At 42.2% G+C, this 24,921-nt stretch overlaps 1 protein-coding gene across 10 annotated transcripts; it reads right to left on the reverse strand.

Annotated features, from left to right (window-relative positions):
* LOC122754041 (BOLA class I histocompatibility antigen, alpha chain BL3-7-like) lies at positions 1-24,099 on the reverse strand. Of its 10 annotated transcripts, none has more exons than XM_044002014.1 (8): positions 23,952-24,093; positions 22,950-23,110; positions 22,321-22,582; positions 21,839-22,114; positions 21,578-21,682; positions 20,791-20,835; positions 1,256-1,309; positions 1-273 (listed from the first exon to the last, which is right to left on the reverse strand). In XM_044002014.1, the coding sequence occupies exons 1-8, from the start codon at positions 24,013-24,015 to the stop codon at positions 251-253; spliced, it is 990 nt and encodes a 329-aa protein (XP_043857949.1). In that variant the 5' UTR covers positions 24,016-24,093; the 3' UTR covers positions 1-250. The 10 variants fall into 10 exon arrangements, with proteins under 10 accessions (XP_043857949.1, XP_043857945.1, XP_043857952.1 ...); XM_044002010.1 differs by lacking the exon at positions 1-273 and adding an exon at positions 320-457; XM_044002017.1 differs by lacking the exons at positions 1-273; positions 1,256-1,309 and adding an exon at positions 6,944-7,059 and having other exon boundaries at positions 23,952-24,092.
* Between the last annotated feature and the right edge of the window lie 822 nt (positions 24,100-24,921).

Raw genomic sequence — 24,921 nt, forward strand, 5'->3', positions numbered from 1 at the left:
CTAGTTTCTTCCTGACTTGAATCGTTGATTGTCTTTAATCTATTTAAATCTTCTATTTTTATAATCAGGTTCCACAGCCTTATGTGTCACAAAAAGGGAATCTTTCACTCTGTACCGATGCATTCTTAGTCCTCAGCTATTTACTTCCTTACATTTCAGTCAACACCTTTAACTGAGTCTTTTAGGTCCAAAAGGAAACTCTTTTTTTCTCTCCTTTTCCTGCTTTCTTCCATGGCAACTGAGCTGTGTTTTATAAACTACCCTCAACTACTTCTGCAAGAAAAGAAACAAGGAGAAGCAAAACTTAAGGCTGTATTCACTTTAGGATTAGGAGCTACATCCTCCTCCCCTGCCCTAGATGCAGCTATTAACATGGTAGAGATGAGCAGGTACAATGGCGAGTTTTAGACATCTTTCACTAACAGTAGAAATTCTGAAGACACAAAGAGAAACAACTCTAAAGAGGAAAGAAAGGGGATAAGACTGTTATCTAAAGAAATCAAGGTGAAAACATTTTTCAACAAACTGTCCACATTCAAACAACTTATATTTTTAAAAGTTATATGCAGAAAATGAAACTAAGGGAAGGTAATGGTGGGTAAATAGGAATGAATTGCACAGTCCTGCAACAATGTGTCAGGTGTGCTAAGCTCAGAATCAGCTGAGATTGTCAAGGGTAGCTAAGGTTAACAAAAAGTGAGGTCTTTTTAAAAAACTATATGAGAGTGGAGGGAGAAGACCCCTGTTCCAGGAAAGGAGATAAAATAATAGTGCTGCTTGAACTGTATAGTGATAGTGAACATCTTTGTTTAACTCCTGATCTTATTGGAAATGGCTATATTTGTTCTAGGACTTAGAAATCGAAGAAGGCACCCTGAGGGAGAGATAGGAGGCAGCATGTACCACGTAGGTCACAGCACCAGTATCTGGACCACTATGTCTTCCACAGACACTGATGGAGATAGCCCATGATGCTGAGCTTAGGTGGCTTGGGAATAACCATGTCCCCCAAACAATCACACCTACTTCAAGTCCTCTAAGCCATTCATTATTGAAGGGAGAAGTAATTGTGTAGAGGGGTTCCACCTTTTTCCTAACTACCAGCAGTAGCTTATGACCAACTACTATCAACAGCCATATGAACACAGAAACTTGAGAGTAGCAACAATTCCTCCCACCCACAACCTGCTTCCAAGTCAGACTTCACAGCCATGATTACGGAAGAAACTCCTGTGGAAAAGGAGATAGTTCTTACCATCTGCCAACAAACTTCCACTCAAAAGGCAGCCTAACTGAAGCATCAGGGCATCTGGAAGGAGAGAGAGGGGCAGAATGTGCCATGCAAATTGACCACCATTTCCTTTCACACCTTGATAGAGTACAGCATCGTGAAGCCAAGAGCAATGGGGATGCATCCAGGATCAGTGGCCAAAGTCATCATCCTGAGAAGCAACACCTGTGGAGATGTAGCCTGGCAACTGTTCCTACCAGTGCTATAGGCACATTGATTGAAGACCCAGAAAGGAAAGTTCTTGCTTCCAAAGTCCTCAGCACTCTTAAATGGTTAAACATCAAATACTTATATGATTTTATCAGTGTAAATGGCTTAAAGAAGAGACATTACCATGTGCTTTGCCACTGCACCCTAAGGACCATGGGATCTTTCCCTCTGAATTATGATTGGAACCTTCTATATGTGTTGCCTCCCCCATTACGATGTGAGCGCCTTCATAGCAGGGACATTCTTACTTTTCTACTTGTATCCCCTATGCATAGCACAGTGATTTGTATATAGTAACTACTTAAATGCTTCAATCTATAATTAATTTTAGAGATAATTACATTAAAGAAAGTTCCATTTATTTTTATGTTTTCTCAAATTTTCAACTGAAACAGGTAATAGATTCTGTCAAAAGCATTTTCAGCACTTGACAAAATCTTATAATTTTATTTATATTATTTATATGAATTATTACATTTATAGTAGTCCTTATGTTGAACTAATCATGGTTCCAAACTGCTCTCCAGAATAGTTGGATAAGTTCACCGCGCCAACAAAAGTGCATTAGTGTTCTAAATTCTCTTCCTCTCTTCCTCACCACCCTAGCTCAAGAACTGAAACAATTCAATATAAGTTATACATATGTAGTCATGCAAAACATTTCCACATTAGTCAGGTTGTGAAAGAAAACAGACAAAAATACTTTAGAAAGAGGAAGAAACAAAAAAAAGTGTACTTCAATCTGTATTGATACCATCAGTTCTTACTTTTTTTGGGGGGGTGGGCAAATGAGGGTTAAGTGACTTGCCCAAGGTCACACAGCTACTAAGTGTCAAGTGTCTGAGGCCATATTTGAACTCAGGTTCTCCTGAATCCAGGGCTGGTGCTTTATCCACTCACTGTGCCACGTAGCTGCCCCCACAGATGTGTTTTGATCCAAGGGAAGAGGAGCAGGAGGAGGAGGAGCAGCAGCAGATTCCAAGGGAGACAGATCACTGGATAAAAAGGGTATTCAGGGGGGCAACTAGGTGGCGCAGTAGATTAAGCACCGGCCCTGGATTCAGGAGTACTTGAGTTCAAATCCGGCCTCAGACACTTGACACTTACTAGCTGTGTGACTCTGAGCAAGTCACTTAACCCCCACTGTCCTGCCAAAAAAAAAAAAAAAAAAAGAAAAAAGAAAAAAAAGGGTATTCAGGGGCAGAGAGCTGCAGGGTGAGGTATCACCAATTCAGGGCTTAAATGGTGATACAAAGGGAAGATTTTAGAGTCAGACCTGCACAGTTCTATCCACGTAATGCTTCAACCAGGGCTGCTGCTGGGATCTGGAGTGTTGGGCTTGAGGGGCACCATGGGGGAGTAGAAGAGCTGAGGTCAAGTCTTCTCTGGCTTTCACTGGGTGTGTGGCTCCGAGCCCCTCACTGAACCTCTCTGTATCTCAGTCTCTTCATATGTAAAATGATGATAATAACATTGGCACCATTAGTGATACTAAGGCTAATAAGAAGCAAGATCTTTTACTTTGAACCTATAAGCTACAGAGAGAATGTTAGGAAAGGAAGAAGAAGGCAAAGCACAGATCCTTATAGGGCAAACTAATACCTCAAATTAGAAGCCCTTTGTTTGCCTGACCCTGACCCCAGCACCCAAATATATGACTCTAGAATGATATTGCCCCAACAGTTGTTCACAATGGGCAGCCTGAGTATCTTTAAATGGTCCTATGTGTGTTGAGTGGGAGTTGCAAAGGGCCAGGAACCCTTGGTATTAACCAACCATAAGTGATAGGGAAATCAGAATCACAGAATCTGAGAGTTATTAGGCCCCTTGGAGGTGAACTAGTCTAACCAGTGATGTCAAACTCAAATATATACTTTTGTTGTTGTTGTTCAGTCACTTTCACTCATGTCTTAGAGTTGGTGACAAAATATGGGGTTTTCTTGAAAAAGATACTGGAATGGTTTGCCATTTCCTTCTCCAGCTCATTTGACAGATGAGAAAAATGAGGTAAACAAGGTTAAGTGACTTGCCCAGGGTCATACAGCTAGGAAGCATCTGAGCCCATATTCAAATTAAAGAGGATGAATCTTCCTGACTCCAGTTCCAGCACTCTATCCACTGTGCCACATAGCTGCCCCTAGATAGAAACGGGAGCCAGTAATCTGTACACAAGGATCGCTGCAAACCACATATCGACTGTAATTTCACTTCTTTGTTAAATATTTCCCAACCACACTTTAATATGCTTCCCCAGCACTCCAGAACATTGCAGCCAGTCAGCAGGCTGTGTATCTGACCCCTCTGGTCAATCCTATACCTGCATGGTGTGGTAAAAATTATTTGTGATAAAATTATTATTGCAGTTTTTAGCTGACTCATTTGGGAGACGCCACACCTGGCCCACCCTGAAGTTATGTATACTACTGAGGTCAGGAGAATTCTCCATAGGCAGTTTTTGAAGGACCTCCCCTTTGGGGGGAGGAAAGATTGAACACTCCCTGAAGGGAGGTAGAGGTTCTTCTGGAATGCTAGGCTTCTTCTGGAACTTGCTCTCTCTCTTGGACTTCTCCCCTTCAGGAAGCACAAGCTCTCTCTCTCTCTCTCTCTCTCTCTCTCTCTCTCTCTCTCTCTCTCTCTCTCTCTTTCTCTCTCGCGCGCGCGCGCGCGGGTTTCCAGATTTTGGTGAGTTAATTACAGAAAACCCTAAATTACTTTGAACTATCTTAATTGGAAATGGTCTGGAGATTACATAGGTTAAGTTTAGAGTTAAGAGTATTTATCTGTATTTCTTTTTTTCCTATTTCCTTACCTTTGATTTTTATTAGTTTTACCTTTGTTGTTTAATTAATTCCCAAGTAATAAAATCTGATCCTTTTGTGAATTAAAACTGTAAGGCTCCTTTCTTATTGGCCTGGGAGAAATATCTAAAAGGGCAGCTCAAAGGGAAGGGGACCCTCATTATCTCTGGGACCCCAATATTAAGGCAAGTCACCCAAATAATGCTCTGTATATCAAATTCTGGCCCTGACAGTTTTGGCAAGCCTAAGCCAGGAGCTTACGAACCCACCCACCCACCCCTAGCTTGGCCATGAGCCACCTAATCTGGTGGACTTTCTCTTAATCCTCCCCCCACTGCCTCATTTAACTAATCTCCCTTGCTTTAAAAGAAAAGCCGGTCTGGTTTAAAGGGCAACATGATTGAATATTTTGTGATCCCCTTGACTTTTCTCATTGGAATGTATTGGGACAGCATAACATTCCAACTTAAACAACTAGCTTACTCAATGTTCCTTCATAATGTTATTGGTTTCCTCCTCATTCGCACAGCAAAAATTTTTTGGTATAATGGCATGGGTGTAACCATCTCCACTAAGCACGTGTTTAATGTTACTAGAAGTTTCATACCTGCATTTGAAATAAATTCTAATACCATATTCATAGTTTAAATGACTACAAATTTCATTTTCACTATTATCATTGTTGTACAGTGGAAGGATAGAGGGCCACATGGTGAGAGAAATGCCAAGACAGCTCCCTCTGCTGGAGATGATCCAAGTTCAGGAACAGATTTTGACCAATCTTTAGAATCAGATTAGCAGAAACTGCTCCCCCTGCAGGAAGCTATAGAACATACCAAAAAGGGAACACCAATTCAAGTTAGAAAATATAGTCCCTTTAGACCAAATGACTTGAGTGCATGGAAATCAATCATCCCTAGCTTTGATAAAAATCCAAACACTGTAATTTCACAGTTAAGGACTATATTTAATACATATCAACCCACTTGGGCTGATGTTACTTGTCTTATGGAAACCTTACCATCCCCAGGTGAAATTACAGATATTATCTCAGCAGGAAATGCCCTGGGTCCCAGAGGCCAGGAAGTTGCAGCATGGCCTCTCTGGGACCCACAGTGGGATTATAATGATGACCAACAATGCCAAGAATTAAAAGACGGTAGGGAAACACTTCTGAAGGGAATGGAATCTTGCTCTAGAAAACCTGAAAACTGGCAGAAATTCTTAAACCTAGATCAGGAGACTAATGAAAGAACAAATAGGTTTTACGATAGACTTTGTGAGGCCGCTAGAAAGTTCACCAGACTGGATCCATTAGATTGGAGAGATTCCTACATTGTACTTAACACATTCATTCATAATTTGTTGCCAGAAATCTGCAAATATTTTCTGACACAATGTCCAGACTGGAGAACTCTGACAATAGATAGGCTTAAGGAACTTGCCACCTATGTTTTTGACTTGCATGAGGAGAGTAAGCCTAAACAGAGTATTCTGGCACCAGCACTTTCTGGTCAGCCATCTAAGGACCAACACAAGGGCACTAAGGTGCACAGTTACTGTGATAAAGAAGGATACTCATTGAGGGACTGTAGGACTTGGAGAAGAGCATTTAAATGGACAATGTATGAGGACCAAGGTAATGATAGGCCATGTTACAGGTGAAATCAAACTGGAAATAGATCTTTTCAGGGGAATATGGAGAGACAGTATCAGAATAACTGTAGACCCTATCAGAGAGGTACAAAAAGACACAACCAGAATCAAAGTAACCAAGGTCTCCCTCAGAGTGGGGCACAGGATTGATGAGACGAAGGGGAGGGATGGAAAATAGATACTGAAAGCCACATATTCCCAGACCCAGATTTTTTGAATGCCCTTGTACCAGTCCATTCACCTCCCAGAGTAACAAACCTCATGTGACCCTCAAAGTTGGGGATACATATTATGATTGTCTGCTAGGCACAGGAGTTTCTAAATCAGTATAAGTAAGTAAACCAGACCCTGGATGTAAAGCTGTGGGATCTTTGAATGTGGTAGAAGTCTCAGGAAAAGCCCAAAGAGTCACAAAATTAACCCCTCACATGGTATCTATGGTGCCTTTAACAAGGAAACATTCATTCTTACTTATGCCTGATGCCCCTGTTAATTTATTAGGTCGTGATCTTCTGTGCAAGCTCAGAGTAACCATAGCTTGTGCTCCAGATGGGGCCGTCTCCCTACAATTTCCAGAGGATGCTGTTCATTTATTACCAGTTTTGCTTACAGAAGCTCAAGGAGCAATAGGGGATGTATGCAAAATTCCCTCTGACATTCCTGAGTCTTTATGGGCCTCATCCCCTACTGAGGTAGGGTTCCTTAAATCTGCCATGCCTGTTACCTTTAAAGTTAAATGGGGACCACCCCATCCATTCCACAGTATCCATTGTCTAAAGAAACCAAAGAAAGGATCACTCCTATAATTGAGGCTTTGAAAAGCCAGGGTATTATTGTTCCATGCCATCACTCTCCATGCAATACTCCCATTTTGCCAGTTAAAAAAACCAAGCCTGGGCCAGATGGTAAACCTGTTTATTGTTTTGTACAAGATCTTAGAGCAATTAACAATCATGTTATTCCTAGACACCCTATAGTCCCAAATCCTGCCATGATAGTGTCTTCTATTCCATGTGATGCTACATGCTTCACAGTGGTAGACCTCTGCTCTGCCTTTTTCTCCATACCAGTACATGAGGACTTCCAATATTTATTTGCTTTCACCTGGAAAAATACACAGTGGATCTGGATTAGACTCCCACAGGGATTTGTAGATAGTCTTACATTATTTTCCCAAATTTTACAGAAGGATCTAGCCTCCGTTGACTTTAAAGGCTCCACTTTAGTACAATATGTTGATGACTTACTTTTAGTCTCCCCTAATACTGAAATTTGTCAGGAAGATAGCCATCACTTACTACTAGAGCTACACAAGAGAGGCCACAAGGTGTCCAAGTCAAAGGTACAATGGTGTTTGCCCCAGGTAGAATATTTAGGATTTATTCTGGCTGCTGGAACTTGCTCTGTCTCTTCTAAGTGAGTGTAGGCTATTCAACAACTCACTGCTCCCTCTACTAAGAAGCAGTTAAGAGCCATTCTGGGAGCAGCTGGGTATTGCAAACAATGGATACCCTCTTTTGGTGAAATTACTAAACCTCTTATAGCTCTAACAAAAAATTCTGTCCTAGAAGTTTTACAGTTGGATTCCCAACATCTCTCAGCTATAACAGAATTAAAACAGGTCTTGCTATCAGCACCTGCCCTAGGACTCCCAGATTACAGTAAGCCCTTCACTCTCTTTGTGCATGAACAAAGGGGGGTGGCTTCTGGAGTTCTGACTCAGTCACTGGGGCCTAACCAACGTCCCATAGCTTACTATTCAACCCAAGTGGACCCTGTAACATCTAGGGCACCACCTTGCCTTAGGGCAGTGGCGGCCACAGCCCTTTTGATAAAAAAAAGCCTCTGATTTGGTCCTAGGTAACCCTCTAATCATACAACGCCCTCATGAAGTAGAGGCTCTCTTACTACATCACAGGACACAAGCCTTTTCAGATCAAAGGTTGGCTAAGTATGAAGTAACCCTGTTAGGCAATGAGGATATCACTCTAAAATGCTGCACAGTCCTTAACCCAGCAACACTACTCCCTAATTTGCCACTCTCAGGGTAGCTGTTGCATGACTGTGCTTCTTTAGTTGATATGGCTGAGAAACCCCTTGATGATCTTTTTGATACACCTTTAGAAAACCCTGATCTTGTCCTCTATATGAATGGTTCTTCATTTATGAAAGAGGGGACCTGTTTCACTGGAGCGGCTGTAGTTTCTGATTATGACACTGTCTGGGCAGTTTCTCTGCCTTCCCATTTTAGTGCACAAGCTGCTGAACTTGTGGCTCTCACACAAGCCTGTACTATAGCCAAAGAGAAGAATGCCACCATTTTTACTGACTTCAAATATGCCTTTGGAATATGCATTCTTTGGCTACAAAGAGGTTTTTAACATCCTTGGGTAAGGCTATTGCTAACGGGGACCTCCTAGATGCCCTGAAACTCCCCTCTGCCCTAGTCATTGTACATTGCCCTGCCCACACAGGAAACGGTGATCCTGTTTCAAAGGGGAATGCATAAGTTGATTATGCAGCCAAGCTCACTGCATTAGAAACTCCTGAACATGTATTTAACCTCTCACCTTCTGAGGATGTTTCTCTCCACCTAACTTACAATGATTCTGAAGTAGAACAGTGGAAAAATGAGATTTAAGGTGAAACAGATCAATGGCGTCTGGATGTCTCCGGAAGGTAAGCCACTTCTTCTCTGGGAATTCTATCACCAGGTATGTCTCTCTATTCACAGAAAAGGTCATTTTGGTACACAAGGCATTGTGGACTCTATTAAGAGAACCTGAATAGGACCAAGTATGACTAACACAGCATCTCAAATCTGCTCGGGCTGCTCCACATGTCAATCTTATAATCAACATGCTTTCAAGACCAAAGCTTATGGAGGATGCCCTCTAGCATATACACCCTTTGAGCCCTTGGAAATTGACTATATTACAATGCCAAAAGCAGGACATTATAAATTTTGCCTTGTTATAGTTGACCAACTCACTTGGTGGGTGGAGGCATTTCCCAGCCCTCCAGCTACAGCTGCCTTTGTTGCCAAGACTCTTCTTAAAGAGATAGTTCCTTGCTTTGGCCCACTAGCCTGCAATGATTCTGACAAAGGCACACATTTTACTGATTTAGTTTTATCCCAAATCTACTCTTTCTTGGGAGTAACTCCAAAATTCCATGCACCCTACCACCCACAAAGTTCAGGCTGGGTTGAACGTATGAATAAAGAGCTTAAGAATATGATTGGCAAATTATGTACTGAAACCCATTTGAAATGGCCTGATGTTCTACCATTAGCATTATTCTATCTACACAGTAGACCAAGAGGAGAACTTCATATATCTCCTTACGAAATGCTTTTTGGTCACCCTCCTATCCAAGCTAAAACTTTTTCCCCCAGTTTATACATCACTGGTGGGAGGTGATACTTCTGTTGCCTCCTATAAACAGGAATTACAAACTAGGCTACGTGAACTCCATGAGGCAGGAGTTGCTGTGTACCAGCTGGTCCTTTAGATTTTTCCTTGCATGATTTAAATCCTGGAGACAATGTATATATTAAGAACTTTCAGCGATTCAGTGGGACCCAGCCCGCTTGGGAGGGACCTTTTCAAGTATTATTGACAACTCCTACTGCTATTAAAACTGGAGAAGAAGAATCTTGGATTCATTGTTCTCATGTAAAGCCTGCACCATTTATAGGTAAAGAACTTTCAAATAAAACTCAAGTAGATGCTAAAGAGCAAAAAGCCCTAACAATAGCACCTGTTAAAGAACAAAGAACCCTAACAGAGCCCAGGGACAATAGACAGTTCCCATTCAATAATCCTACGAATCAGTTACATGCTTTGGAACTCTGTCTTTGTAAAGTATTGGGAGATGGAAATTGCCTTTTTAGGGACCTGGGGGATCAGCTAGAAGGCCACCCTAGAAATAATCTCAGACATAGACAAGAAACTGCTACTTATATGCTTAATCATAGAACTGATTTTGAGTTTTTTAGAGAGAATAACCCTCCTTTTGAAGAATATGTTGCTAATCTGAGACAACCTGATACGTGGGGTGACAATGATATGATTATAGCCTTTGCTAAACATAACCAGCTCAATGTAATCATTCATCAGTTGAATGGCAAATCCGTGGTACAAACAAAGCCAATGCTAAAGAAATCCACATTTTCTACCATAGAGAACATTATGACAGCATTAGAAAAATCAATGACAATTCAGAAACACCTGCCACTCTGGTGTGCAGAGAATTGGGGAACCAGTTAAAACAATGTGGTATACCCCAAACTCTAGTAGCATAATAATTTAACTTTAACAAGCTTTTCCTTCTGCAGGTAAACCACTGAAGCACATGGCCTTGTTTTCTAGCTTACCTCAATCTCCCCCACCCCTTTCCCCTCCCTCTACTTAACCTTTGTTCCTTGAAACATTCTTTTTTGTTTTGTTTTGTTTTTGAAAGGCATTGGAAAGGCCTGGAGTTTCACCACATCTTTTAGTATCCTCATGAGCACAAAAGGGTGCTAAGCAAATCTTTTGCTTTTTTTGTTTTGGTATTTGTTTTGGGTTTTGCTTTGTTTTTTACTTTCTTTTGCCTTCTTTTTAACTCAATTTTGTAAACTAAGTGAGTTTTCAAAGACATTTTAAGTATATGCTGTGGGGCCATTGGGACTCAGAAGCTATCACAATTTTTTTTTGAAAGAACAATAGGTTTCATTAGTTTGGTTATGGGATTATGTTTTTTAAAAAAGGGTTATTGAAACCTATTGTTTGATTTATCAATGAATATATTGAATACTGAGTCTTGCTATTGAAGTTTTATTTCTGTTTGATAAATTATCACTTTAAGTATCTTTTATTGTCATAATAGAGAATTCATGTACAAGATGATGTGTTTACTTAATTATGTAATAATGTCTAATATTATCAGCTATTTACATTCATTTATCACTTATATGTCATTATACTCTGGGTATGGTTTGGAATTATTGTATATATTACAAGTATATCCTCAGTTATGCAGCATAACATGCATTTTTACCATCATACTGTCTTTGGTGAAATTAATATGAGATTTAGGAAGTATGGAAACATCATTTCAGAGACTAACTGCTCTTACAGTGAGCTTGATGCAGGCCCTGGAGAAAATATATGTATATCAGGAGGAGAAACAGGTACACATAAGTCTATGGTTTGCTTATGATGGTGACTATGTAGACCACAACTGCTGAACATAATCCATTTTCTTCCTCTCTCCCTCCTAAAATAGCCTGGTGTCATGGAAGCTCCAACACATGCACCTGGTTTAACTTAACTTGTTTTCTTTTTCTTTCACTCAATCTGATGGCATGGTCAGAATCCATCCCCCTGTGGCCTAGCACAATTGCCGGATATCTCGGAACCATTAAATGTGGTATGGTAACCTTTCCATAACATTTTCAGGTGTCATGGACACATTACTAAATTTGACTTTGATCTAGACACATGGTGGTAAGAAGTGTTATAGATTGCATAACTACCTCAACCCTATATTATATAAAGGGGGATTATATATATTATATATATCAAGTTTGAGTATGAGTTATATTTGGAAGAACTCTCACTGTTTAATTTGATCATTGACAATGCTATGCTAAGAATTAGTAAAAATCCAGCAGTTCAACAGCTAAAGAAGTGAGTCCAGAGACAACCAGAGTCCAGACCAGAGTCCAACTTTCCTGATGAGCCCAGACCAGAGTCCAGACCAGAATCCAGTTCTCCTGATGACATCTTACCACTCCAAGAGACTTTAAATGAATAGTTTTATTTTGTTGTTTTTCTTTTTTCCTTCTGTTATTATATACACTATTTCTAACATGTACTCTCTACAGAGGCCCTCCCTCTGCAGGCCAGTGTCAAGTGCCAGTTCATGAAGGACTGCCCCTCTGGACAAAACTGTCCTCTCTCTCTTTTCTATATTGTTATTAACATATTCTTTGCTAGCATAGGGTATTATATTCTGTTATTTTTGGCTATTTCATTAAGCAAACCCATACGTGTTTTCCAAAGAAACAAAGGTGGGGAATGTGATAAAATTATTTTTGATAAAATTATTATTACAGTTTTTAGCTAACTCATTTGGGAGGGGCCACACCTGGCCCACCCTGAAGTTATGTATACTACTGAGGTCAGAAGGAGAACTCTCCATAGGCAGTTTTTGAAGGACCTCCCCTTTGGGGGGAGGAAAGATTGAACACTCCCTGAAGGGAGGCAGAGGTTCTTCTGGAACACTAGGCTTCTTCTGGAACTTGTTCTCTCTCTCTGACTTCTCCCCTTCAAGTGGCATGAGCTCTCTCTCTTGGGTTTCCAGGTTTTGGTGAGTTAATTATGGAAAACCCTAAATTCCTTTGAACTAGCTTAATTGGAAATGGTCTGGGGATTGCATAGGTTAAGTTTAGAATTAAGAGTATTTATCTGTATTTCTTTTTTTCCTATTTCCTTACCTTTGATTTTTATTAGTTTTACTTTTGTTGTTTAATTAATTCCCAAGCAATAAAATCTGATCCTTTTGTGAATTAAAGTTGTAAGGCTCCTTTCTTATTGGCCTGGGAGAAATATCTAAAAGGGCAGTTCAGAGGAGAGGGGTCCCTCATTATCTCCTGGACCCCAATATTAAGGCAAGTAACCCAAATAACACTCTGTATATCAAATTTTGGCCCTCACAATGGAATCCACACGGTAACAAAGCCCATAAGATCTCATCAATCAGATTCTTCAATGAGGGCCTCCTGAAGCCTCCTCTCCTGCTCAGGGACACCTGTGAGTGTTGAGAAGGGGGATGTGGAAAGCTAGACTCTGGGGGTCACAGTGTTTAGGGATAAGGGTCAGAAAAGCTGCCCCTGTTCTATGAGAAGTTTTCTATTTTAGTAAACTAAGTATTCATCAGATACAAAAGATTCCTCTCCTGCTACTTGTAAGCCACAGGGGACAGGAAGTCTTGTGGAAAGAAGACAAGTGCCCATGTACAGCCCTCTACAGTGGAATGACTTATGCAAGAGGATGTTTCTGGGCTCAAAGAGGAATATAGTAAAAAAAAAAAAAAAGAATATAATCCCACTTGCTCTAAGCCCTTTCCCCATTTCCATCCCAGGGTCCAACGTCATTTTTCTGGCTATAGTGTAAGGTGGCACACACCCCAGGGGAAATAATCTACCTACTTATCCTCACTTATTATCTCAGAATCCCTGGTCTTCTAGGGAGATGAGCAGAGGCTCACAGAGCAGCCTCTAACCTGTTGGAAACATGATGTGCTAGGCACTCAAAGTGAGGTATGAGCCACAAATGCCCGCGTGGGACACTGGGCTCTGATCTGACCTATTTTTAACAAATGTTTCCTCTTAATTAGTTGTCTGTGGCAACTGGAAAAGAGTAGGGTCTAAGTCTCTGCCTTCCTTGGATTAATTAATAATTGTAATGGAAAACTCCCCCACACAGGGATTTTGGAAAAAGTGAACAACACTTGGGTGGCTTTGGATGAGGGAAAAGAACAATTGTCTAATGCTAAGCTGAGGCAGTGATTTTATAATCAATATATAAATATCAATACACACACACACACACACACACACACACACACACATATATATGTACCAGCTTTGTTGGGAAAAGGAAAGAAATTTCAATAATTAAAATTCATTCCTCTTATTTGGAAAGAAATGCCAGGACAGAACAAAAGTGGGGAACCCTGGTTTTCCCTGTAGGGTGGATCATTCAAAAGGGGAAAGGAGAGTTGGGAAGGAGGGAAGGTATAGGTGGAGAGGGAAAAATTGGCCCTAAACATTATTAGAATGAAGACCTTGTTAAGGGCTAAAATTCTAGCTAGTCTGTCTAAAATATATAATGAGTGGTTGCCAATAAATTATAAGCTTTAGCAAGAGTTAGACTTTTAAGCATTTATTAAGGAAAACAAGAATTTTGTAAAGAGAGAGAGAAAGGCCTAGATTCCTCTATCTATTAAAGGGAGAGAGCATTCCTAACTCTGCTCTCCACCAGAGTCCACAGGAAAGAGAGAGAGTCAGAGCACCAGGCTCCCCCTTCTTTCTCCCACAAGCAAACGTCACTTCCTGACGCCAAAGAAAAGACACATGGTCTTGCCCTCAGAGATCTTCACCTCATGGCGGAGCTTTTCTACAGTGAGTCTCCAGCAGGTGGCATCATTCCAATCATTACAACCTCAGTGAGGCAGAGAAGGGGCAAGGGCTTCTTTATATTTAGAAATGATATATTCCTTTTTTATTAATTCCAAATTCAGACCCTTCCCTTCTTCAGAGGAGAAGAAAAACCCCAACCCTGGGACAGTCTAAAAAGGGGACAAGGCAGTCAGTGCAGTGGCCATCACCAACAGAGACAGAGCCCATGGGCCCTGGAATGAGCTCTGACCAGAGGCCCCAGAAACCCTTAAGGAGGCTCCTGCAATGAAAGAAAAGCAGGGACACACACACAAGCATGGAGGAAAGGAACAACAAGACAGAAGTGAAACTCTTTTAAAATGGGTAATGACTTCAAGAAGGAAGAAGCAGAATGGGTAAATCTCATTCAAAAGAGGCACACAAGGAAGAACTTTTACAGGAAATGGGAAATTGGCGAGGAAGAGGCAGTTCTTGAACCTCGCTTTCATTGGAACTGGTTCAAAGAAGGAAGAACAAATAAACATATATATATATACACACAACACACACACATATGTGTGTGTTGTGTGTATGTATACATAGATACATACATGTATACATGCATACATGCATATACAAACACACGCACAGTTGGGTAAAGAAACTTATCTTGCCCAATAGAGAAATAAGAGGGGAAGGGGATAAGGGGCAGGGGAGTAGAATGATAAAGAAGACAGATTAAGAGGAGGCAGTGGTCAGAAGCAAAACAAACTTTTGAAGAGAGACAGGATAAAAAGAGAGAAAAATGAACAGATAAAATGGGATAGAGGGAAAGATAGTAATTATAACTATGAATGTGAATGGGATGAACTTACCTATAAAATGGAATCAGATAACAAAATGGATTAGAAACTACAATCCAACAATATGTTCTTTACAAGAGATATACTTGAAACAGAAAGACACACAGAGTTAAAATAAGGGGCTGAAACAGAATCTATTATGCTGAGGTTGAAGAAAAAAAAGGAAGGGGTAGCAATCACAGTCTGAGACAAAGTAAAAGCAAAAAGAGACCTAATAAGAAGAGAAAATCAGGGAAACTACATTTTGCTAAAAGGTATCATATACAGTGAAATGATATAAAAAATTTATAACAAGTTTCTCTGATAAAGACCTCATTTTTCAACTATGTAGGGAACTGAGTCAAATTTATAAGAATAAGAGCCATTCCCCAATTGATAGTCAAAGGACACAAATTGGCATTTTTTAGAAGAAGAAATCAAAGCTATTGATTTGTTATTGGTTAGTCATTTTTAATCTTCTCTGGCTCTTTGTGACCCCATTTGGGGTTTTCTTGGCAAAGATGCTGGAGTAGTTTGCCATTTCCTTCTCCAGTCCATTTTAAAGATGAGGAAATTGAGGCAAACAGAGTTGAGGGACTTGCCCAGGGTCACACATTTACTAAGTGTCTGAGATTAGATTTGAACTCAAGAAGATGAGTCTTCCTAACTCAGCCCCACAGCATTCTATCCACTGTGCCACCTAACTGTCCATCACTATTGATTAGAGAGATGCAAAATAAAACACTCTTGAAGTATAACTTCACACCTATCAGATTAACTAACATGACAGAAATGGAAAATGACAAATGTTGGAGGGGACAATAAAAAACTGGGACTATTGGTAGAGTTATAAACTGGTTCACAACTATTCTGGAGAACTATTTGGAACAGTGCCCCAAAACTATGAAACTATGTGTACCCTTTGACCCAGCAATACCACTACTAAGTCTGTATCCCAAAAATATGCAAGAAAATGGCACAGGACCTACATCTAAAAGAAAGAAAGAAAGAGCAAAAGAAAGAGAGAAAGAAAGGAAGGAAGGAAGGAAGGAAGGAAGGAAGGAAGGAAGGAAGGAAGGAAGGAAGGAAGGAAGGAAGAGAGAGAGAGAGAGAGAGAGAGAGAGAGAGAAAGAAAGAAAGAAAGAAAGAAAGAAAGAAAGAAAGAAAGAAAGAAAGAAAGAAAGAAAGAAAGAGGGTGCTGAGGGAAGACCTACGGACTAAGAAGAAATCAGCCTATTTGAGCATAGTTCAGTTATAGGAAGAATATGTAGCCTGGGCTCTATCTGAAGCCGTGCAGCAAGTCAGAACCGGCCATGCCAACAAGTGCACCTGAGCAGTACAAAGACACTCACCATGTACAATACACTGTCTCTCTCTCTTAGAAGTCTTAAAACTTTCATTTATTTTTCCCTTCATAGGGTCAGAGAACCTCCACATTGTCATCTCATCTGCTAAATTGCCTGACCTAAACATAAAGCTCAATTAAAATTATGAAGAAAATGTGATGATTCAAGAAAAATAATCCTTTTGCACAAACAAAAGTAACCAAGATTATAAGGGAAACAAAACTGGGAATTAATTTTTGTAACAAATATTTCTGATAAAACCCTCATTTCTCAAATATATAGACAACTGAGTCAAATTTATAAAATTAAAAGTTATTCTCCAATTGATAAATGGTCAAGGAATATGAACAGGCAGTTTTCAGATAAAGAAATCAAAGCTATCTTTTTTTTCTTTTCTGACTCCAAGACCAAGTGTCTTTATAGGGGGGGGGGGTTGTTAATAAACATTTTTATTTATAGTTTTGGTTTCCAATTTTTATCCCTTTTTCCCTCCCTCCCCCCCTCCTGCCCCCAGGCAGCAAACAATCATATATGGGTTATACATGTATGATTATGTAAAACATTACCATATTTGCCATTTTGTACAAGAAAACGTTATTAAAAGAAAAAAACAAAAGACAGTGAAAAATAACATGCTTTAGTCTGTTCCATCAATATCAGCTCTTTCTTTAGAGATAGTATGTTTCATCAACAGTCCTTTGGGATTGTCTTGGATCATTGTATTATGGAGAATAGTCAAATCATTCACAGTTCTTCATCAAACAATATTGCTGTCTCTGTGTAGAAAGTTCTCTTGGTTCTGTTCACTTCACAATACATCATTTCATACATATCTTTCCAGAACTTTTTGAACTCATGCTGCTTGTCATTTCCTTTCTTTTTTTTCATATCCAGTTTGTGCAAAAATGCTTTCTGTTGAGACACTTTTTTCTTTGCTTTATTCATTCATTTATTTCTCTATTTATTCATTCATTCATTTATTAATTAATTTATCTAATTATTTATTTACTTATTCACTTATTTAAGACTCTGTGTTCCAAATTCTCTTCCTCCCTCCCTCCCCGCCCCCCACCCCCGCCCTTAAGAACTCAAGCAATTCAATATAAGTTAAACATGTGCAATCATGCAAAACATTTCCACATTAGTCAGGTTGTGAAAGAAAACAGACAAAAAGCCTTTGGAACAAGGAACTAACAAAAATTATACTTCCATCTGTATTCAGATGCCATCAATTCTTTCTCTGTAGATGTTGCATTTTTCATAAGTCCCTCAGATTTGTCTTCGATCATTACATTGCTGAAAATAACTGTCATTCATAGCAGATCATCTTACAGTATTGCTGTGATTTTGTATACAGTACATTTCACTTTGCATCAGCTCATATATGTCTCTTTAGGCTTTCTGATAGCATCCTGCTAATCATTTCTTACATCACAATAGTGTTCCATCGTAACCTTATCCCACAATTTGTTCGGCCATTGCCCAATCAATGGGCATTCCTTTGATTTCCAATTCTTAACCACCACAAAAAGAGTTGCTATAAATATTTTTATACAAATAGGTCTTTTTCTCTTTTGGGGGATGTCTTTGGGATATAAACCTAGCAGTGGTATTGCTGGATCAAAGGGTATGCACCATTCTATGGCCCTTTGGGAATAAGCTCCAAATTGTTCTCCAGAATGGTTAGATCTTTTCACACCACCACCAACAGTGGATTATCGTCCCAGCTTTTCCACATACCCTTCAACGTCCAATATTTTCTGTTTTTATTATATTTGCCACTCTGATAGTTGTGAGGTGATACCTCAAAGTTGTTTTAATTTACATTTCTCTGATCAATAGTGATCTAGAGCATTTTTTCCATATGATTATAGATAGCTTTGATTTCTTTTTCTGAAAACCGCCTGTTCATATCCTTTGACCATTCATCAATTGGGGAATGACTTGTATTTGTAGAAATTTGACTAGATTCTCTTTATATGTGACACAAGAGGCCTTTATCAGAGATATTTGTTTCAAAAATTCTTTCCCAGTTTTCTACTTCCCTTTTAATTCCCAATTAATTAAATCCAATTAATTTAATTATTGTGTTTGTGCAAAAGCTTTTTAATTTTATATAATCAAAATGATCTATTTTACATTTTATTTTACTCTCTATATCTTCTTTGGTCCTAAATTCTTTCTCTGCCCATAAATCTGACAGATAAATTATTCCATACTCTCTTAATTTGCTTATGGTATCATCCTTTATGTGTAAATCATGTACTCATTTTGGCCTTATTTTAGTGTATGGTGTGAGATGTTGGTCTATACCTAGTTTCTGCCATACTGTTTTCCAGTTTGCCCACCAATTTTTGTCAAATAATGAGTTTTTGTTCCAAAAGCTTGGATCTTTGGGTTTATCATATACTAGATTTCTATACTCATTTTCTATGATGTAGTTTCTCTCCATTCTATTCCACTGATCTACCTCTCTATTTCTTAGCCAGTACCAGATTGTTTGTTTGTTTTGGGGTTGTTGGTTTTTTGCAGGGCAATGGGGGTTAAGTGACTTGCCCGGGGTCACACAGCTAGTGTCAAGTGTCCAAGGCCAGATTTGAACTCAGGTACTCCTGAATCCAGGGCCAGTGCTTTATCCACTGTGCCAAGTGATAATTACCACTTTATAATACAGTTTGAGATCTGGTACTGCTAGGCCACCTTCTTTCATATTTTTTTTCCCTTGATTCCCATGATATCCTTGAACTTTTATTTTTCCAGATGAATTTTGTTATTATTTTTTCTATCTCTATAAAAACAATTCCAAGGTACCACCTCACACCTATCAGATTGGAAAAAATGACCAAAAAAGGAAAACTTTGGATGTTGGATGGAATGTGGGAAAACTGCGATAGTAATCCACTGTTGGTAGAATTGTGAAAAGATCCAACCACTCTGGAGAGCAATTTGTAACTATACCCAAAGGGCAACAAAACTGAATACTCTTTGATCCAGCAATAGTACTGCTAGGCTTATATCCCAAAGACATCCCCAAAAAGAGAAAAAGACCTATTGGTACAAAAATATTTATAGCAGTTCTTTTAGTTGAGGCTAAGAATTGGAAATCAAAGAAATGCCCATCCACTGTGGGATGGCTAAACAAGCTGAGATATATGGCAGTGATGGAATATTATTGTGCTATAAGAAATGACAAGCAGCATGATTTCAGAAAGGCCTGGAAAGACTTTTATGAACTGATGTATAGTGAAGTGAGCAGGACCAAGAGAATGTTGTGCACAGAGGCAGTTTGATGAAGAATTGTGAATGATTTAACTATTCTCAACAATACAATGATCCAAGACAATCCCAAAGGACTAATGATGAAGCATACTATCCACTTCCAAAGAAAGACCTGATATTAATGGAAAGACTGAAGAATGCTATTTTTCATTTTCTTTCATTTTTTTCTTTTATTCAAGTTTTCTTATACAAAATGACAAATATGGTGATGTTAGACATAATTGCACATGTATAATCTATATCTGATTGCTTACTGCCTCAGAAAAGAGAGAGGGGAGGGAAGGAGGGACAAAATTTGGGACTCAAAACTTTAAATAAAAATATTTCTTACTTAAAAAATAGTGAACATAGAGTACTATTTATTGTCTTATTGTGTATATCATCAGATCCACTTATATCTAGCACTTCTTAATTGTTTTTCTTTATCATGTGGGAAAAGGTTAACATAACATTGATGCAAAAGGCATCTATAAAACATGTTTTGTTTTGTTTTGTTTTGCGGGGCAATGGGGGTTAAGTGACTTGCCCAGGGTCACACAGCTAGTAAGTGTCAAGTGTCTGAGGCCGGATTTGAACTCAGGTACTCCTGAATCCAGGGCTGGTGCTTTATCCACTGTGCCACCTAGCCGCCCCTATAAAACATATTTTAAAAAAATAAATCATCTCCATTCTTGGTTAAAAAATAAGAAAAATAATTCATTATCCTTTTTTTTTTTTTGCAGTAGCAAAAAGATCACAGAATTCAGTGCAACCTCAAATGGGAAGGCAGGCTCATTCCCAAACCCCTCTGGCGCTGACTGCTGGTTGTCTCCCTACAAAATGAGACAGGCAGAAAGAAAGAAGGCAGGGGTGGGAGGCCTTAGATAACAGGCTGAGGGCACGAATGATGCCTCCCCAGGGTTTGGCTAGTATAGTACAGAGATGACAATGGGGCCCAGGGATGGGGAGAGAAGCCAGAGGTCAGCAGGAACAGGACAATAATTGGAGATTTGAATATCTTTGTTTTCTTTCTCAGGTCCACACAGGGCAATTCTCTCAAACTGAAGAAAAACAGATTGAGGGGGATCCTCAAAGTCCCCTCTGGCCTCAAGCCTCTCATCATTCTGAAGAGCCTGCCTCACCCCCAATCCAATCCTTACCCCCAAGCACTCCCATACCCTCTCTGCTTGGTCCCCTTTACACCAGCCCCTCTCCAGTTCCAGGACCTCCACAGTCTCACCTTTGGCTGTGAGAGAGATATCTGACCCCTGCGCACTGTCACTGCCTGCAGACAAAGGAGGGAAACAACCCAGTCAGGGACCTATTTTCCAGAACTGGGGTATGGGAAGGGAAGAGAACACCAAGGAAAGGCTGCTGGGGTAAACCTCTCCTCTGCCTTCCCACTTCTCATGTCCCAGAGATACCACGGGCTGGCCCCTTCTTCCTACCCTCCATGACAACCCTGCAATTCCCTGCAGCCTGAATATAGTCCCCTCCTTTTCCACCTGGAAAAGAAAACAATTCCATTGGGGAATCCAGGCAGGGAGGCCATTCTAAGGCCCCAGAATTTCACTGTCTTATCTTGGAGACACAACAAATTACAACTGTGACTGCACGGCCCACACACACACACTCCAGTCCAGCATCTAGATCCAACAGGAAAAAAGAAAAGAGGCACCACCAATGGGCACTTCCCATCCTCAGGTCTTTCATCAATGGGTGTCCAAGTCTGTTCTACAACCCTCATTTAGGAGACACCCAGTTCCTTTGGCAGAAATCCCCATATTCATTTCTGGTCTAAGTCTAAAGCAATTCCCCTTCAGCCATCCTGCTATAGCCACTGCAAGGCATCCTCCAGAAAAGGGTTTTCTATTTACAGGTTTACTCATCTAGAGCCTTAGGGCCTCTAACAGTCTCTTAGATGGGACAGAGAGAACTTGGGGCCAGACAGAAAAGCTGCCAGGTCAGGGGAAGCCAGAATCTCCCCCGTGGCTGCTGACTGGTGACCCCCTTCCAGTCTTGCCCACCTGACTTCTTGTGCCTCCAGATCACAACTCCAGCAATGACTGCAATGAGGAGGAGGAGAACAGCAGTGCCCCCCACAATGACCCAGATGGATGAGGACTCTGGCTCTAAAATGGAAAAGGGAGATGAAAGGCCCTGAGCCCCCTCTGGCCTGAGAGTCATTAACCCCTTCCCCAACTCCCCCCAATACCTCCATATCCCTCTGCTCTTTCTGGGGTATGGGGAGATGGCCTTTCCCCCAGTCCCCCCCTTACTGTCCTTACCCCATTTCAGGGTGAGGGGCTCAGGCAGCCCCTCATGCTGAACTCGGCAGGTGTATCTCCCTTTCTGGCCTGAGGGCATCCTCACAGCTGCCCACTTCTGGAAGGTGCCATCTCCTGCAGGCCTGGTCTCAATGGACTCCATGTCTAGCAGCTGTTCCTGCCCATCCCTGATCCAAGTCAGGGAGATGTCCGCAGGGTAAAAGTCCTGGGCCCAGCACCTAAGGGTCACCTCCCCATCATGGGCAGTGTGCCGGGTCACTCTGGCAGAAGGTGGGTCTGGGGGCAAAGGTCAAAAGCATTTCTAGGCTCTCCCTTCTCCCCCTCCCCTCCAGGGGCACAAAGACAGACATGGGGTCAGGGAACATACCACCGTCCGTGTCCCTAGGGGTCTGGAGCCCTGGGCTGAGGCTTCAGGGGAGGAGGAGAAAGGCGGGGCAGGGGTCTTGAATGCCTTGCACACTGGGGGCAGGGCCGGGCAGTACCTGGCCTCAGCAGAGTCTCCTTCCCCATCTTCAGGTACTTCTTCAGGCACAGCACGCACTGCTCCTCCAGGTAGGTTTTCCATCCCTCTGCGATGCTTCTCTCCGCCTCCCATTTGTGCTTGGTGTTCTCGGCCTCACGAGTCGCCGCCACCCACGTGTAGGTCTCCGTGTCCAGGGAGATGTAGTCGCGCCCGTCATAGGCATCGTGATAAAACCCGCGCTTGAAGGTAAGGTCCGGGAAGACTTCGCAGCCGTACACGGCCTGGATGGTGTGGACCCCCGCCCCGCCCCCGGCCCCGGGTCAGCACCAACACTTTCCCCACCAGGGGTTGATTCCCTGACCCGCCCGTGACCCAGGATGGCACCGGAAGTAGTTCCTTCTGCCTTGGGAGGGCACCATCCCCATGTCTCAGTGGGACCCTCGGGTGACCGTGGGACGGTCCCGACCCCGCCTCTCTCCCCTTCTGGTTCGTGGACGTAACCTCTGCCCCCGGGGGCCCACGTCACGCATCGCCCTCGCTCTGGTTGTAGTAGCCTCGCAGGGCCTGAAGGCCCACTCGAGAACTCTGTGTGTTCCCCTTCTTGATCTGAGTCTCCCGCTCCCAGTACCCCGGGTCCTCCTGGTCCATCTTCTCCATCCACGGCGCGCGCGGCTCCTCCCTCTGACTCGCGCTGTCGCTGTCGAAGCGCACGAACTGCTGATCGTCCACGTAGCCCACGGAGATGAACCGCGGCTCCCCGAGCCCGGGCCGAGACAGGGCGGTGTCGAAATACCTCAGGGAGTGAGAGCCTGAGACGTGGAGACCCGGGCCCGGGGTCAGGGCTGTGACCGCGGACCCCCGGCCCGGTGTAACCCTTGACCCCGTCCCGCCCTGGATGTGGCCCCGGACTCCGAACCCCGCTCCCCGAGAAGCCTCCTTTTTCCCCCGCATCCCAGACCTTCCACCCCGATACTGCTGGTGCCCCCAGCCCGGCCATTGTAATTCTCAGGACTAAAGCGCTTTGAGATCAGGAAAAAAGGATTCACGGGCAAGCCCCCAGGCAGGTCCTAGTGCCCGTCACTTAGACGCTGCGCCATCTTCCCCGCCCCCACCTCTGGTCGCGTCCCGGGTCTCTCCCACTCCTCACCCTCAGCACCCCACCTCGTGTCCTCACTTGGCCCCGGCCTCATCCCACCCGCTCCCACGCTCCCTGGGAAACTCTTTAACAAAGCTGTTCGTGGTTTTCTGAATTTACCCTTGGATGTCGGGGGGTTCACAGACAGCTCTTAGTAACGCCCCCAGGACCGTCTACCCTTTCTCCCTCCTGGCGCCTCTGCCTCAGCGCCCCTTGTCCTCACACCCACCTAAACAAACCACTCACACACACCCCAAATCAAGGGACTCCCACCCTCCTTCCAAAGCACAGCTAAGGGATGCCAGACTGGTCCCCAAGTCACCTACGCGTTTATTCTTTGTTTCTTCCTTTCACCCCCGCCTCGACTTCATCTGAGATTAAGCAGCTTTTTCCTGGGAAATCCACTCGGGGCTGGTGTTGGAGGAGCTTTCTGTAGCCAAACCCCTCCCTACCCACACATCTCTGGATGCTTTGTCCAGTCTCCAGGCGGCCGCTTAATACCATTCTCTACTCACCTGCGCAGGTCTCTGTCAGGGCCAGGGCCCCCAACAAAAAGAAGGAGCGCATAAAACACTCCATGGTTGACAGAAAAGGACAAGATCCGTGAAACTGATTTACACTGATTTGTACTGGGTTGATATAGGGACCGATCCTTTACTTCTGATTTTCTTCTCTGAGGCTCTGCTACCCAATAACAAATGTAAGACCAAAACCGTCATTGGTTGAATGGGCAGAATGAACGTCCACAGGTTAGGAGACCAAAACTGAAACTGACACAGAGGAAATCCCCAGCTTTGTAGACCTTTCATCCTTCTGTTATTCCCAGTACAGTCTCTCTCCTTCCCATCATCACTCCAGGAACACACAGGAGCTCTAGGGCTCCCAGACTGAACCAGAGAAAAATAAGGTCCCAGCCCTCAACCCTTCTCTGCTGGCCTTCCAACCCCCAGAACCCTTCAGTGTGACCCTTTCCCCACCTTGGAAGTTAGGAAAAAATTTTCCTCACATGAAATTGAGGGTTCAATCTGAGGATTGAAGAAATCTGTAGACTGATTGGTGGAGGGGTGTGTGACTACCTCTGTTTTAATGACATCCATCCCAGCTGAGACTCAGGAAAGTCTTGTAACCTCCCCAGGCCTTGTAGATAACCAAGCAAGGGATCCAAGAATAAAATGTAAATCATAGTCCAGTAAATGGAATTTGGAATCAGAATGCATGACTTTTTCTCACCTTTAAAGGGGTAAGTATGAAGACCTGATTTCAAGTCCAGACCTCAGACATTTACTAGCTGTGTAATCCTGGGAAGGTCGCTTAACTCTATTTGCCTCGGTTTCCTCATCTGAAGAAATGAGCTGGTGAAGGAAATAGCAAAGCACTCTGATTTCTTTGATAAGGAAACCCCAAAGTGAGTCACAAAGAGTCAGACACTACTCGATAACAAAGGAAAGAGCCCAATTATTAAAATGGGGAACAGGGAGGGGAAGA

The sequence above is a fragment of the Dromiciops gliroides genome, chromosome 4, assembly GCF_019393635.1.
Source record: "Dromiciops gliroides isolate mDroGli1 chromosome 4, mDroGli1.pri, whole genome shotgun sequence".
In the NCBI taxonomy this organism is placed as follows: Eukaryota; Metazoa; Chordata; class Mammalia; order Microbiotheria; family Microbiotheriidae; genus Dromiciops; species Dromiciops gliroides.

What these genes read in the sequence shown, in the direction of transcription:
- LOC122754041 (XM_044002009.1), bottom strand. Translation starts at nt 24,015, where the DNA reads ATGGAGTGTTTTATGCGCTCCTTCTTTTTGTTGGGGGCCCTGGCCCTG. An exon ending in GCGCGCCGTGGATGGAGAAG is followed by an intron (nt 22,583 to 22,949) that starts ATGGACCAGGAG and finishes CACACCATCCAG; the next exon opens with GCCGTGTACGGCTGCGAAGT. An exon ending in GCCCCTCACCCTGAAATGGG is followed by an intron (nt 21,683 to 21,838) that starts GTAAGGACAGTA and finishes TTTCCATTTTAG; the next exon opens with AGCCAGAGTCCTCATCCATC.